We start from the raw sequence: 14,339 nt of genomic DNA, 5'->3' as shown, positions 1-14,339 counted from the left end.
TTTGTTCAGTATGAAAACTCTTCAGGCTTTCATCTTCCCTGCATATCCTTCCTCCATACATGTTCCTGGGTGTCTTCCTCAGCCCTATGGTTTCTGTGTGGCATCACTTTCTCAAGTATTTTATTATCTCTGTATAGAATATTTTTCTACTGCCTCCAGAACTTCATCCAGAATGTCAAACCCCCAAGAAAAGCAGAATTACTTTCCAGCCCCTTCTTTGTTATTGCTCTGACTCACCATGAAGAACAATGCTTTAAGATAGTCCTCCATGCAAACAGCTTCCTTCTTCAACTGTGCTTTCTCTCTTTTCTCATTTTGCTTTGAATTATGTAACACTTTATTCTGGAAGGGACCTGCTGAGGTAATTTTATCCAGGCACCTGCTCAAAGATGGGCAAACTTCAACGTTAGATCTTTATTATAAACATTTTACTGTGATTTCTGAAATTACTTAATTTCTGGTTTTCTTTCTCCATCTCTGCTGTTCTCTATCAATTTTATTTCTCCTTTCAGCAATCCAGGACCACAAATCAGGTGTGTGGGAGCATCTTCTTTACATCCACTTTCCTAGTTCACAGGCTTATAGGATGTTAGGGGTTGGAAGGGACCTCTAGAGATCATCAAGTCCAACCTCCCTGACAGAGCAGGACCATAGAATCCAGCACAGGTCACACAAGAACACATCCAGATGGTGCTGGAAAGTCTCCAGAGAAGGAGACTCCACAGTCTCTCTGGGGAGTCTGTTCCAGTGCTCTGGGAGCCTCCCAGTGAAGAAGTTCCTCCTCGTGTTGAGATGGAACCTCCTGTGTGGAGTTTCTGTCTGTTGTCCCTTGTCTTATCCCAGGGTGCAAGTGAGCAGAGCCTGTCCCCTCCCTCTTGACACCCAGCCCTCAGATATTTATAGACATTTATTAAATCCCTTCTCAGTCTTCTCTTCTCCAGACTAAATAGCCCCAGGGCTCTCAGCCTCTCCTCATCAGGCAGTGCTCCAGTCCCTTCATCATCCTCATAGCCCTCAGTTGGACTCCCTTCAGCAGATCCCTGTCCCTCTTGAACTGGGGAGCCCAAAATTGGATGCAGTATTCCAGGTGGCCTTACCAGGGCAGAGTAGAGGGGAACGAGAGCCTCCCTGGATCTGCTGGACACACTCCTCTTAACGCACCCCAGATCCCATTTTACAGCCCTCTTGGCCACAAGGGCACATTGATGACCCATGGAGAACTTCTTATTCATCAGGACTCCCAGGTCCTTCTCCACAGGGCTGCTCTCAAGCACATCACCTCCTAACCTGTGCAGTTTATTTTTCTTTCTCAGATGCAGGACTCTGTGCTTATCCTTGAGTTCAATGCTGCTTCTGCTACTTGTGCCCAATTTGTGTTTCTAGCTTCCCCCTGCTTTGCAGAACTCTCTGTCCTGAAGCACCTTCCAGGCTGTAGCCCACAGCGATTCTCCACTTAGTTATTGCTTGTCCACATTATTAGATGTTCCTGTGCCAGCTTTGTCACTTTCTAGGCAGAGATGGCCTTGCTTCTGGGTCTCTCACAGCTTTTTTTGGGTGAGGATGAAGAAATGCATCTGAGAATCTCCACAAGTCACTCCTGCTCCCCTCAGAGTCTCTCATCCTCACACACTGGTCTTTGCTGTCTTGCTTGCTACCTCAAACTGTATGTTCTTTAAGACAATTTCTTCTTTCGTCCAACTTTTATATCTCTTTCTAGAAATGATCACACTTCACAAATTTTATGGTATTCAGGGCAGACCTTGTTGCTGTCTACAACTATCTGAAGGGAGGTTGTAGTCAAGGGAGGTTGTAGCCAGGTGGGGGTTGGTCTCTTCTCCCAGGCAACCAGCAACAGAACAAGAGGACAGTCTCAAGCTGTGCAGGAAGAAGTTTAAGCTTGATCTTAGAAAGAAGTTCTTCCCAGAAAGAGAAATTGGCCATTGGAATGGGCTGCCCAGGGAGGTGGTGGGGTCAACATTCCTGGAGGTGTTTAAGAGCAGCCTGGATGAGCACTTAGTGCCATGGTCTGGTTGATTAGATAGGGTTGGGTGATTGGTTGGACTTGATGATCTTGAAGTGCTCTTCCAACCTGGCTGATTCTGTGATTCTTTGTTATATCTTGGCAGTGTCTCATAGGGTAAAAACAGGGCTGGGCTAAGCCAAGGGTTTGAATTAAAAGCTGTTCCATCTGTAATTGCATAATGCTATGAGTCAAAAGAATTACCCCAAAATCTCTGCTATCTCTTACCTGCCACCACTTTTTTGCTAACTCATTTCTCCATTCTTTCCTTAGTTGCCATATGAATCATAGAATCATAGAATCAGCCAGGCTGGAAGAGACCTCCAAGATCATCCAGTCCAATCTATCACCCAGCCCTATCCGATCAACTAGCCCATGGCACTAAGTGCCTCATCCAGTCTTCTCTTGAACATCTCCAGGGATGGTGACTCCACCAGCTCCCTGGGCAGCACATTCCAATGGGCAATCACTCTCTCTGTGAAGAACTTCCTCCTAATATCCAGCCTATACCTCCCTTGGCACAGCTTGAGACAGTGTCCTCTTGTTCTGGTGCTGGTTGCCTGGGAGAAGAGACCAATCCCTACCTGGCTACAACCTCCCTTCAGGTAGTTGTAGACAGCAAAGAGGTCACCCCTGAGCCTCCTCTTCTCCAGGCTATACACCCACAGCTCCCTCAGCCTCTCCTCATAGGGTTTGTGTTCCAGACCCCTCCCCAGCTTTGTTGCCCTTCTCTGGACACATTCCAGTACCTCAACATCTCTCTTGAATTGAAGGGCCCAGAACTGGACACAGTACTCAAGGTGTGGCCTGACCAGTGCTGAGTACAGGAACTCTGGATTTAGACTGCAGCTGTACTACAAACGATTGCATTCAAAATAATAAGCTTCAGCTGTAAAGCTGTACATTGGGCTAGAATAAAATCTGTTGTGCATTTTTGCTGCTTCTGCATTCTGCTCTTTTAGCTCAGCTTGAATCCTACCTTCCACTCACATTTGCTGTAGAGCCTTGTTTGGAAAGAAATCAGTCAGGACTACAGAAAAATTCAGAGTGTGCTTAGTATCATAGTTAATGCTAATCAGCTAATACAAAGAAAAAAAACCAAAAACCAGCTGTGAGTGTCATTGGTCTTCAGTAATCTCTTAAAGGGTTCATTTTAAATGATTTGTGAATTGATCATTAATGAAAATGCTGATTTAAACTCTTGGATACCGAGTGTGTGTATTGCTGTTATGCAACTCCTGGAATAACCATCTGGGGTTTGATGCCTGTGTCTGGGTGCTTCACAACTGTGGGGACAAATAAGCTGAACTACAGGAAGAAAGAAATGCCATTGTGGACTTCCTGCTCTGTTGCCTTCTTCTTGTGGGTTCAGTTTGTGTGGGAGTAATGTTTCCATTTCAATTTCACAGAATCACAGGATTCTAGGGATTGGAAGGAACCCTTAAAGGTCATCGAGTCCAACCCCCACTGCCAGAGGAGGATCACCTAGATGAGGTCACTCAGGAATGCATCCAGGTGGGTTTTGAATGTCTCCAGTATAAGAGACTCCACAACTTCTCTGGGCAGCTTGTTCCAGTGTTCTCTCACCCTTACAGTGAAGTTTTTCCTTATGTTCACATGGAACCTCCTATGCTCCAGCCTGCACCCATTGCCCCTTGTGCTATCACTGGACACCACTGAGAGGAGCCTGGATCTTCTCACCCTTCACATCTCTATAAACATGAATGACGCCACCCCTCAGTCTCCTCCTCTCCAAGCTAAAGAGCCTCAGCTCCCTCTGCCTTTCCTCATGAGGAAGATGTTCCACTCCTTAATCATCTTTGTGGCTCTGTGCTGGACTCTTTCAAGCAGCTCCCTGTCCTTGAACTGAGGTGCCCAAAACTGGACACAATATTCCAGATGCGGCCTCACCAAGGCAGAGTAGAAGGGGGGAACAACCTCTCAGCCTACTTAGCATACCCCTTCTAATACACCCCAGGATGCCATTGGCCTTCTTGGCTACAAGGACACATTGCTGGTTCATTATCATCCTTCTGTCTACCAGGACCCTCAGCTCTCCAACAGGTCAGTCCCTAACCTATACTGGTCCATGGGGTTGTGCTTTTCCAGATGCAAGACTCTGCACTTGTCCTTGTGGTATTTCATTCAATTTCTCCCCAACCAGCTCTCCAGCCTGTCTAGGTCCTGCTGAATGGCAGCACAACCCTCCCGTGTCAGCCACTCCTTCCCAGTTTTGTGTCATCAGCAAACTTGCTGACAGTGCACTCTGTGCCCTTATCCAGCTTGCTGATGAATATATTGAGTAGTATTGGTCCCAGTACTGAGCCCTGAGGGACTCCACTAGATACAGGCCTCCAGCTAGACTCTGTGCCATTGACTACAACTGATTTCTTTCCTTCAACCAGTTCACAATCCACTCACTACCTGATCATCCAGACCACACTTCCTCAGTGTAGCTGCAAGGATGCTGTGGGAGAAGGTGTCAAATCACAGAATCAATAAGGTTGGAAAAGACCTCAAGGATCATCAAGTCGAACCTGTCACCTTATGACCACTAAGCCATGTCACCAAGTGCCACGTCCAATCCCCTCTTGAACACCTCCAGGGATGGTGACTCCACCACCTCCCTGGACAGCCCATTCCAATGGGCAATCATTCCATGAAGAACTTCCTCCTCACCTCCAGCCTATACCTCCCCTGGCACAGCTTGAGACTGTGTCCTCTTGTTCTGGTGCTGGTTGCCTGGGAGAAGAGACCAACCCCTACCTGGCTACAACCTCCCTTCAGGTAGTTGTAGAGAGCAATGAGGTCACCCCTGAGCCTCCTCTTCTCCAGGCTAAACAACCCCAGCTCCTTCAGCCTCTCCTCGCAGGGTTTGTGTTCAAGGCATCTCCCCAGCCTTGTTGCCCTTCTCTGGACACATTCAAGTATCTCAATGCCCTTCTTAAACTGAGGGGCCCAGAACTGGACACAGTACTCGAGGTGCTGCCTAACCAGTGCTGTGTACAGGGGTACAATGACCTCCCTGCTCCTGCTGGCCACACTATGCCTGATGCAGGCCAGGATGCCATTGGCTCTCTTGGCCACCTGGGCACACTGCTGGCTCATGTTCAGCTGCTGTCAACCAGTACCCCCAGGTCCCTTTCCACCTGGCTGCTCTCCAGCCACTCTGTCCCCAGCCTGTAGCTTTGCATGGGGTGATTGTGGCCAAAGTGGAGCACCCGGCACTTGGACTTGTTGAATGCCATCCTGTTGGACTCTGCCCATCTGTCCAGCTGGTCAAGGTCCCTCTGCAGAGCCCTTCTTCCTGCTCCCAACTCGGTGTCATATCAACACCTGCTCCCAACTTGGTGTCATAAATGCTTTACTGAAATCCAGACAAAGCACATCTGCTGCTCTACCATCATCTATCCACCTGGTTATGTTCTCAGAAAAGGCTATCAGGTTGGTCAGACATGACTTCCCCTTGGTAAAACCATGCTGAGTGCACCCAATGACCTTCTGATCCTTGATATGCCTAAAGACAGTGCTGAGGGTAAGTTGCACCATCACCTTTCCAGGGATGGAGGTGAGGCTGATCTGTAGTTACCTGGGTCCCTCTTTCTTGCCCTTTTTGAAGACTGGCGTGACATTTGCTTTCCTCCAGACCTCAGGCACCTTCTCTGTTCCCCACAACTTACCAAAGATGATGGAGAGTGGCCTATCAATGACCTCTGCCAGTCTGTCTCCCTCTCCCTTTCGACCTCCCCTGTCAGCTCAGGCTGACAGATCATTGACCTGCTCAGGGGTTGTCCCTGCAGTCTGCCATTGCAAGGGAAAGGCTTTGGCACTCCCTGCAGCCAGGGGCCTGGGCACTTACCTGTTTACGTGGGGCTACTGTCTAGGTCACCACATTTCCCTTGCAAACAGCTCTTGACCAGGTTGCAACCACTGCTGTTCCTGCCAGTGTGACTAACCCTGCCAACTGCTGCAGCACACCCAGATGACTTGCCAGGGTACCTTGTGGTAGTTTTAGGCTGGTGCCAAGGAAAATTTTCCACAGATTGAGTAGAAAAAGTGGTAGAATGTAAATAAATTACCACTGGATGTAAAAGGGAAAATAATGCTAAGGTCTAAATAATCTCATTGGTCTGAATGACTAACATAAAGTTAGTTGTGTACACTAACTCTTTCTCTTTTTGGTTTCTTTGCTCTAGCTGGTGGCTTTTGCTTGGCTGTTGCTAACCTTGAATGCATTATTCTTGTGGCTAAGCACAGACAAACTACTCTCTGCTTTTCTCCTCTTTCTTTTTCCCTTGTATAGGGTAGAGAAAGGGAGCAGGGAGGGGGTAGCTGTTGGTAACACCCTGATTTTGTCCAGGGGGGTTCTTGTGTTGTTTATAAATTGTAAATACATGTAAATATTGTGTATTTTGTACACTGCCACCAGTGTGTACTTGCAGCCCAGAAAGCCAACCAGAGCCTGGGCTGCATCAAAAGAAGCATAGCCAGCAGGTCAAGGGAGGTGATTCTCCTCCTCTGCTCTGGTGAGACCCCACCTGGAGTACTGTAGCATCTGGTTCTGGAGCCTCTATTACAGGAAAGATCTGGAGGTTCTGGAATGTGTCCTGAGAAGGGCCACCAGGATGATCAGAGGGCTGGAGCACCTCTCCTATGAGGACAGACTGAAAGAGTTTGGGGTATTCAGTCTGGAGAAGAGAAGGCTCTTAGAAGCCTAAGGAGACCTTCTTGTGGCCTTCCAGTATCCGAAGGGGAACTACAAGTAAGTTGGGGAGGGACTTTTTAGGGTGTCAGGTAGTGATGGTGTCAGTAGAAGTGGGTAGATTCAGATTGGATGTTAGGAAGAAGTTCTTCCCCATGAGGGTGTTGAGACACTGGAAGAGGTTGCCCAGGGAGGTGGTGGAAGCCTCATCCCTGGAGGTTTTTGCAGCCAGGCTGGATGTGGCTCTGAGCAACCTGATGTAATGGGAGGTGTCCCTGCCCATGGCAGGGGGTTTGGAACTGGATGATCCTTGAGGTCCCTTCCAACCCTGTCAATTTTATGATTTACTTGCTTCCAACTGAGCTGGTCTGGTCATTTTATATTGGGGAGGAATTTCAACCTAGCACATCCCTCCCATTCAGTCCTGCTCCTGAGGCATTTAAAGAGCCTGCTGAGGCTGTAGGTCCACCCATGCCTTGTCTGCCTCTCTCGCGAGAGCAGTTGGCTTGGTGAGGGGGGTGGCTCTGCTCACCACGTGTATCCTGGCTTCAGGGAACAAAAAGACCCCAGCCAGCCAGCACTGCTGCTCTGCTGAATGGCTGCAGGGACAGTTTGGCTCTGGATGCTGCTCTCAGGGGCTGGTGTCTATGCTCTTGACTACATCTTAAAATTAACTGTCTGAGCTACTGCTAAAATTTGCCTCTGCATTTCAAAACATCCCTTTGACCTGGGAGTATTTGTAGCCCCTTTTCCCCCTGCTACAAGAACGATCATTAAGCTGCTTGAAGGTTTTTCAAACATCTATTTCATTCCAGGATTTCTTCCAGAGTTCTCCTCTATGCTTTATGCGTTTATTCCTTTTTTTTCAGCAAGCAGTTGTAAGCCTTTTGCTGCTGCAGTTTATGAGGTAGTTAAATGGGATTATCCCTCTTTTAAAAGAGGAAAATTGAGACATAAAAATTTATTAGCCCATGATCATATGAGAAGTCTGAGTTCCAGGAGAAGCACCAACTCTGTCGTAATTATTTCCAAGCCAGTGGTTTACCTACAGGCCACTCATGCCTCTTTCCTGACACTTTTTTTCCATGAACTTTGGGAAACAGTTTTGAGCATGCTTTTTGGCATGCTTTTTGGCAGCCAGTGTGTTTGCAACATGAAAAGCAATAGTTTCTTAAAATGGACCATCAAGTAATGCTGTGGTGAGAAAATGGCAGGAGTGTGGATGCAGAGAATTTGTTTAGGCTGTTTAGATTCCATGTCTCTTAAAAAAAAAGTCAGGTTGTGCCCACTGGATGTTTTAGGACACAGTCTTTTACACTCAGAGAATTATATGCTTTTGTGGAGATGGATATTCTCTTCAGTAGAAGGTGTGGAGGGGCAGCAGGTAAAATGAGAGAACTAGAGGAAGGAAAACCAATTAAATTTGAAGCATTTATCTCAGAGAGTTTTCACACAGCTTCCTTTTAATCCCTGATTAACAGATGAAAGTAGGTATGATGAGGCACAGCTCTAGTGCTAAACCCTTTGATAACAGAATTACAGTGTCTTTATTGTACAGGCTGATGTGATTTGTCTGCATTGTCTTCTGCAGCAGTGATTGCTAGGCAGTCAAAGGAAAGCAAAAAACAAGAAGCTGCTATTCTTGTGGCGTCTGAGACAGGCACTTCCATGCATCTCAGGAACCATTACTGTCTGTAATGCCTGCTGCTGATTATCCAGGCTGGAGTTTCCAGTGCAAAGAAAAAGTGTCCTCAGACCTGTTGGTCCAAAACAATAACGAATGGCATTGGTTCGCTTAAACGCTAAGAAACTTTTAATGCTATTGAACTTAACAATAGAACATTTCAAATATCGAAAGCCCACAGTCACTGTAACCTTTATGAGGATTATTCCTGGTATCAGAATGAACGTTAACATATCTAACATATGTACACTGTCCCCTTCCAGCCATCTTCCAGAAGGGAGGAGTGCTTTCCTCTAGATCAGTCTCTCCATCGGTGGTGGCTGCACCATGTTCCACATCTCTACTCGGGATCCCTCCTTCTCCTGCCGGCTGGGGCTGTAGGTCCCTTGAGTCGCCCGTTTGTTGGCAGCGATGACTGAAACCACAACTGCCAAGAAGAGGATCAACAACAAGGCCAGCGTTACTGAGCCAATGGAGGCGAATATGTTCGAGATCAAGTCAGTTGTCAACTGGAAGGATTGAAATAATCGCAATATAATTCACGTCAAAAGAATACCAAGACACACTTGAGCTACCACGGCAAGGAAAAGAAAACCACATTCTATGGGTAGGGCTTTGCATACAGCAGCTGCTGCTGAGACACCATTTTTTGGTAGGGAAGTACGTTCACAGGATCACAGGATGTTAGCAGTTGGAAGGGACCTCTGGAGATCATTGAGTCCAACCCCCCTGACAGAGCAGGGCCATAGAATCCAGCACAGGTCACACAGGAACACATCCAGATGGGTGCAGAAAGTCTCCAGAGAAGGAGGCTCCACAATCTCTCTCGGGAGCCTGTTCCAGTGCTCTGTGACCCTCACAGTGAAGAAGTTCCTCCTCATGTTGAGGTGGAACCTCCTGTGCTGGAGTTCTATCCATTGTCCCTTGTCCTATCCCAGGGTGCAAGTGAGCAGAGCCTGTCCCCTCCCTCTTGATCCCCAGCCCTCAGATATTTATAAACATTTATTAAATCTCCTCTCAGTCTTTTTTCCTCCAGACTTAAAAGCCCCAGGGCTCTCAGCCTCTCCTCATAGGGCAGGTTAGCCCCCTCCAGATGCTGTTCTTTGGGCACACACAATGCTGGGTATTTAATGTACAAGGCAGAGCTGGATGAATTTAATCTGCTGACCCATTGCATTTGACAGCTGCCTTTCAGCTGGAAAATTACCTATGCATTAACATGGCTGCAGACTGGAGTAGTAATTCAGTAATTCTTTGTTTGCTATCTTCAATAATGATTCATTATCCCTAGTTTGGTGGTGGACACATTATTGTTAGACTTTGGTGCTGCAAGTTCAACACCACCTATTCTGACTGGCTACCTATTCAGTCACATTTCTGTTTCTCTTGCTGGAGGAGTCAAGTTTATGTTCATATTTTTACTTCAATATATATGTGGAAAATTTGCTTACTGTAAATATTTTTGTAAGTGCCTTTTGTCTACAGGCATTCCTGCCAGTAAACATTTCTACCAGCCTGTTTCCATGAAGTGACTGTATAGAGGCTGCAAAACAGCACAGCTGAATTCTATTCAGTGAGAAATTAATCCATATACTTTTCACAAATATGTTTTAAATATTCATCCAGGCTTTGTAGCTTCATCTACAGAAACAGGAGCAGTGCAGGAAGAATGTAAGGATGCTCTGATTTTTTTTTTTCTGTTTTCATGTGGCAGTGGGAAATATGATAATGTCAGAAGGTACAGTGCCTGTAAACAAATCTGCCAGCTGAAAAGATTCAGACCAGGGAAATTTTGTAATTGGTAGATGAATGTTTTACACACATCTACATATGTGGTATTTCTGGGTAAAAAAAATGCTTATGGTGAGGTAAGCCAGTGAAGGGATGTGGTTAGTGTGGAAAAATGGTCACTACAGACAGAATGACCCCAGCAGGAATTGAACTTCTGGGCAGATTCTGCCATCCATCATCTCTTGATCTGTATCACAAGTGACAGCTGATCTGCTGTGGATGAATGTGTGCTTGAGGCTGAACTTCAAAATCCAAATATTTGGAGATGGAAAAGAGCAGGTCAAAGCCTATTTCCCAGTTAGATGCTACGTGCTACAGGATGTTTTAGTGACCTGCACAATTGCATTCATGGGAGCAAAAGTGGTTTTTGCACTTGGTAGTGGATATGCAGCAAGTGGATGCTGCAGTTGTGTGGGCATTGCTTGGTCTAGTGCCTTTGCAGGAGAGCAACAATGTCAGAGGGAAAATGTGAAAACAATTCCTTCCTCTGTTCTCTCTCCACCTCCCTGCTGATATGAGAGGTCCAACTATAATTGGAAAACCTATGGTTGGCTCAGAAACTCTCTCTAGGGGTTGCACAACCAGATAGGATATTTCCCCCTGTACTTGATGGCTAAATATGTGACTCTTATGATTTTTAAAACTTTTTTTTTTTCCTGATAGAAATAATCTAGTGCAGGTGACAGACCACACGACTCCAGGAAAAAAAAAAAAAAGGTGTCATGAAACATGTTGGTGTGTTAAATTGAGCTGGATTAGGAAGGTCATTTCCATCTTATGATGATGTTACAGGTACATATATTTGAGATCTTGAGTTTTCTCTCTGCTGTGTTAGGCTGCTATGACCCTTGTCTCCCAGAGGCTACAAATTTTTAATGGGATTTTTTATTCTCAGAAGCTGTCTTTTATTTTCATTGTCTGCTCTGGGAAACTGAGGGCCCAGGAATTCTAGAGTTAACCCTGATCCTAGAGTTGAACAGGACGTTTTGGAAAGAAATTCCCTGGCACAGGTAAACGGCTGGGATTGCCTGGTCTCTGGTACACAACATTTCTGATTTTTTTTTTTTATCCTGTTTTCCAGTCCATGCTCTTTCCATTCTGTTTTAAGTATGTCTGTATCTATGGAGACATTTTTCTTTATTAGAGCTTTCAAATTAGTTTTATTTCTTTAAAAAAAAATTATGCAATGAAATTGAGGGAAAAAAAGAACCTGGTAACTTTTTAAACAGCAGCCACGTATCTAAACTTCATTCTTAAGTTAAAATCATCATCATAATAGGGCTTTTATTTATTTATTATTATTTTCATTCTGCAATAGATACTACAGAAACCTTCCCTTAGCATTCCACTACACATTTACTTCCAAATCCTTTTTCTGTTTAGTAACTAATACTGTTTCCTTGGATTTGGTTTAGGCAACCAGTGACTTGAACCTGAAAAAAAAAAACAAAAAAAACCAAAAAAACTACTAAAAGTTGCCTGTTTCTGTGTTAAACAAACCACTTCCCCTTGAGTCAGTATGTAAAAAGAGTTACCCCCTAGGATTAAAATCTAGAGACAGGATTTTTATCATGATCAGAAGCTAACTTTATTTCTGTGTTTTCCAAATCTGAAAAAAATAAAATAGCCTTTATGTTAGTTTTTGGAGTTGATTCTACTGACCAAAAAAAAAAATCTCCTTTGTTCAAGGGCTGTCCCCTGTTTTATCAGCCCACAAATCACTGCCTAGGTTTACAACATAGGTATCCCCCTTAGCAGTAGCACTGAACTGATAGCAAGAGTTGCCAGAAGGCTCTGAAGTCTGGTCTCATCAAAATCAACTGCTTCTGTAGTAATTAAAGGGCTGAACAGTTAAATTAATTTAGAAAAATCAGCTGGCTGATCTGGAAAAGAAAAAACTGAGAAGTTCTGTCCCCATCATCTCAGAATCTGCTTTTATTGCACTGTTTGGTGATGATGATGAACTGGAAAAATTGTACCTGATGATCCTGAAAAGAAAAAGGACTGAGCAGTGTTTTTAGAAAGAGTACAGCTAATGCAGCAGAAAGAGGTTGTCTGTCACTGATCCTCCTGTGCATGTTGCATAGTGGTAGGGAGTGGGTTTTTAAAAAGCAGTTTGAAGGTAAAGGTCCCATGTCACTGCTTCAGGCTTCTCTAGTAAGTCCTTCCCTGTTGCTTCCACCATAGTATCATAGAATTGTTAGGGTTGGAAGGGACCTCAAGGATCATGTAGTTCCAACCCCTCTGCCTTCGGCAGGGACACCTCACACTACAGCAGGTTGCTCAGAGCCACATCCAGCCTGGCCTTCAAAACCTCCAGGAATGAGGCTTCCACTACCTCCCTGGGCAACCTGTTCCAGTTTCTCACCACCCTCATGGGGAAGAACTTCTTCCTGACATCCAATCTGAATCTACCCACTTCTAGATTTGCTCCATTCCCCCTAGCCCTGTCACTACCTGACATCCGTAGATGGATGTAGGCTAGGAACCTCTCCAATATTTCAAAGAGCAGAGCCTCTCTGCCCACAGTGGGACTGCTCATGCATGCAGCTGCTTATCTTGGCGTTCACAGGCACAAAGCTGATCACCCGTGGCTGCCAGTCTGTGGGCATCCTACGGTGCTGGGTTGTGAGCAATGCACAGCTGATGTCTCCTTGATTAGACTACCAGGCTAAACCATCACTTTGCAGCTTCACATCACACAGGCTGCTGCTCACTTCCTATGTTAGACTGTTAAGATCTGGCTATTGCATTGGCTGCTTGGGAGATGGCCACTGTCTATGAATATATAATTTTTGGGGGGTGTGTTTATCACAAAGCTGTGGCAGAGTCCCATGCAAGAGAGGTTGTGTGGCTTGCAGCTTCAAAAGCAGAAAGGGAAAGCTCTCTGGAGGACAAAGTGAGGTAAACTTCATTTTGTCTCAGCATAAAAGAAGTATCTGTATGAGAGTTCTGGAAATTTATGAAGAGAAACAAGTTACTGATTTTTTTCTTGTTGTTCTTGAATGCCTCTATTGTCAGAGAAGCCTTTGAGACACCCATGCACTGTGATAGCCTTGCAGAAATAATTCTTGCTAATAAATATCACCTGGTGTGAGCATAGCTGTTTTTGAATACAACTTCAGCACAACTTATGGATAAATAATATATGCAGGGTAACTGAAGGAGGCTATATGTAGGTAATATATAGGGTAATAGGCTATATGTAGGGTATATGTAAGGTAATATAGAGGGTAATAGGCTGTATGTAAGGTGATATAGAGGGTAACAGGCTATATGTAGAGTATATGCAAGGTAATATAGAGGGTAATAGGCTGTATGTAAGGTAATATAGAGGGTAACAGGCTGTGTGTAAGGTAATATAGAGGGTAACAGGCTATATGTAGAGTATATGCAAGGTAATATAGAGAGTAATAGGCTGTATGTAAGGTAATATAGAGGGTAATAGGCTGTATGTAGAGTTTATGTAAGGTAATACAGAGGGTAATAAGCTGTATGTAAGGTAATATAGAAGGTAATAGGCTATATGTAGGGTAACTAACTGAACTATACCTTAGAGATTCTCATCACACTTTGAGCAAGAGGTTGGACCAGGAGACCTCCTGAAGGCTCTTGCAACCTGAACCATCCTGTGAGGCTCTTTAAAAGGTAGTCAGTGACAGAAGAGTTGTGAGAGTTCCCCTGCTCCCATATAGAATAGGTGTCAGTAAAAGCTGTACTGTAATGAATGCTGATGTCAAGATGATGTCATGGCCATGCTAATACCAGCAAAATGAAGTCTGCTAATGTTAGAAGGCCATTTTACTTCTCACAAAGATATTCTGTGTAGCATGGTCTATTTCTATGTCTTCGCATGTCAGCTGGAGCAAGCCAAATTTATTTTGGCAAAATCAGAAGAAAAAGGAAAAAAAAATATTCTTGAATCAGCTTCATCTGCAAGGAGAGGCAGAAATGCAGAAACAAAACATTTGTTGTGTGTTTTGTTTGGGGTTTGGTTGTTGTGTGTTTATTTTTTTAACAGAGTCTTTTAGCTTTTCGCTGGTGGTTTCATTTCTAAGCTGATTAATTTTTTAGGGTTTTAAAAAATGGTTTTTAATGTTTATATTAGATACAGTAAGTCATTGGATAGAGTGAAAGGTCAT

General features: G+C 44.8%; 1 protein-coding gene across 1 annotated transcript in view; it reads right to left on the bottom strand.

The window, feature by feature from the left end:
* Window positions 1-8,699: 8,699 nt before the first annotated feature.
* CRB1 (crumbs cell polarity complex component 1) overlaps window positions 8,700-14,339 on the bottom strand; it is a 128,199-nt gene continuing 122,559 nt past the window's right edge. The window contains 1 exon segment of the mRNA XM_054384203.1: window positions 8,700-8,915. Within this exon segment, the coding sequence (XP_054240178.1) occupies window positions 8,700-8,915 (216 nt within the window).

Source organism: Indicator indicator, chromosome 10 (genome assembly GCF_027791375.1).
Source record: "Indicator indicator isolate 239-I01 chromosome 10, UM_Iind_1.1, whole genome shotgun sequence".
NCBI classification, from domain to species: Eukaryota; Metazoa; Chordata; class Aves; order Piciformes; family Indicatoridae; genus Indicator; species Indicator indicator.
The sequence above is the reverse complement of the archived record's forward strand: the minus strand, read 5'-3'. Positions and strand labels throughout refer to the sequence as shown.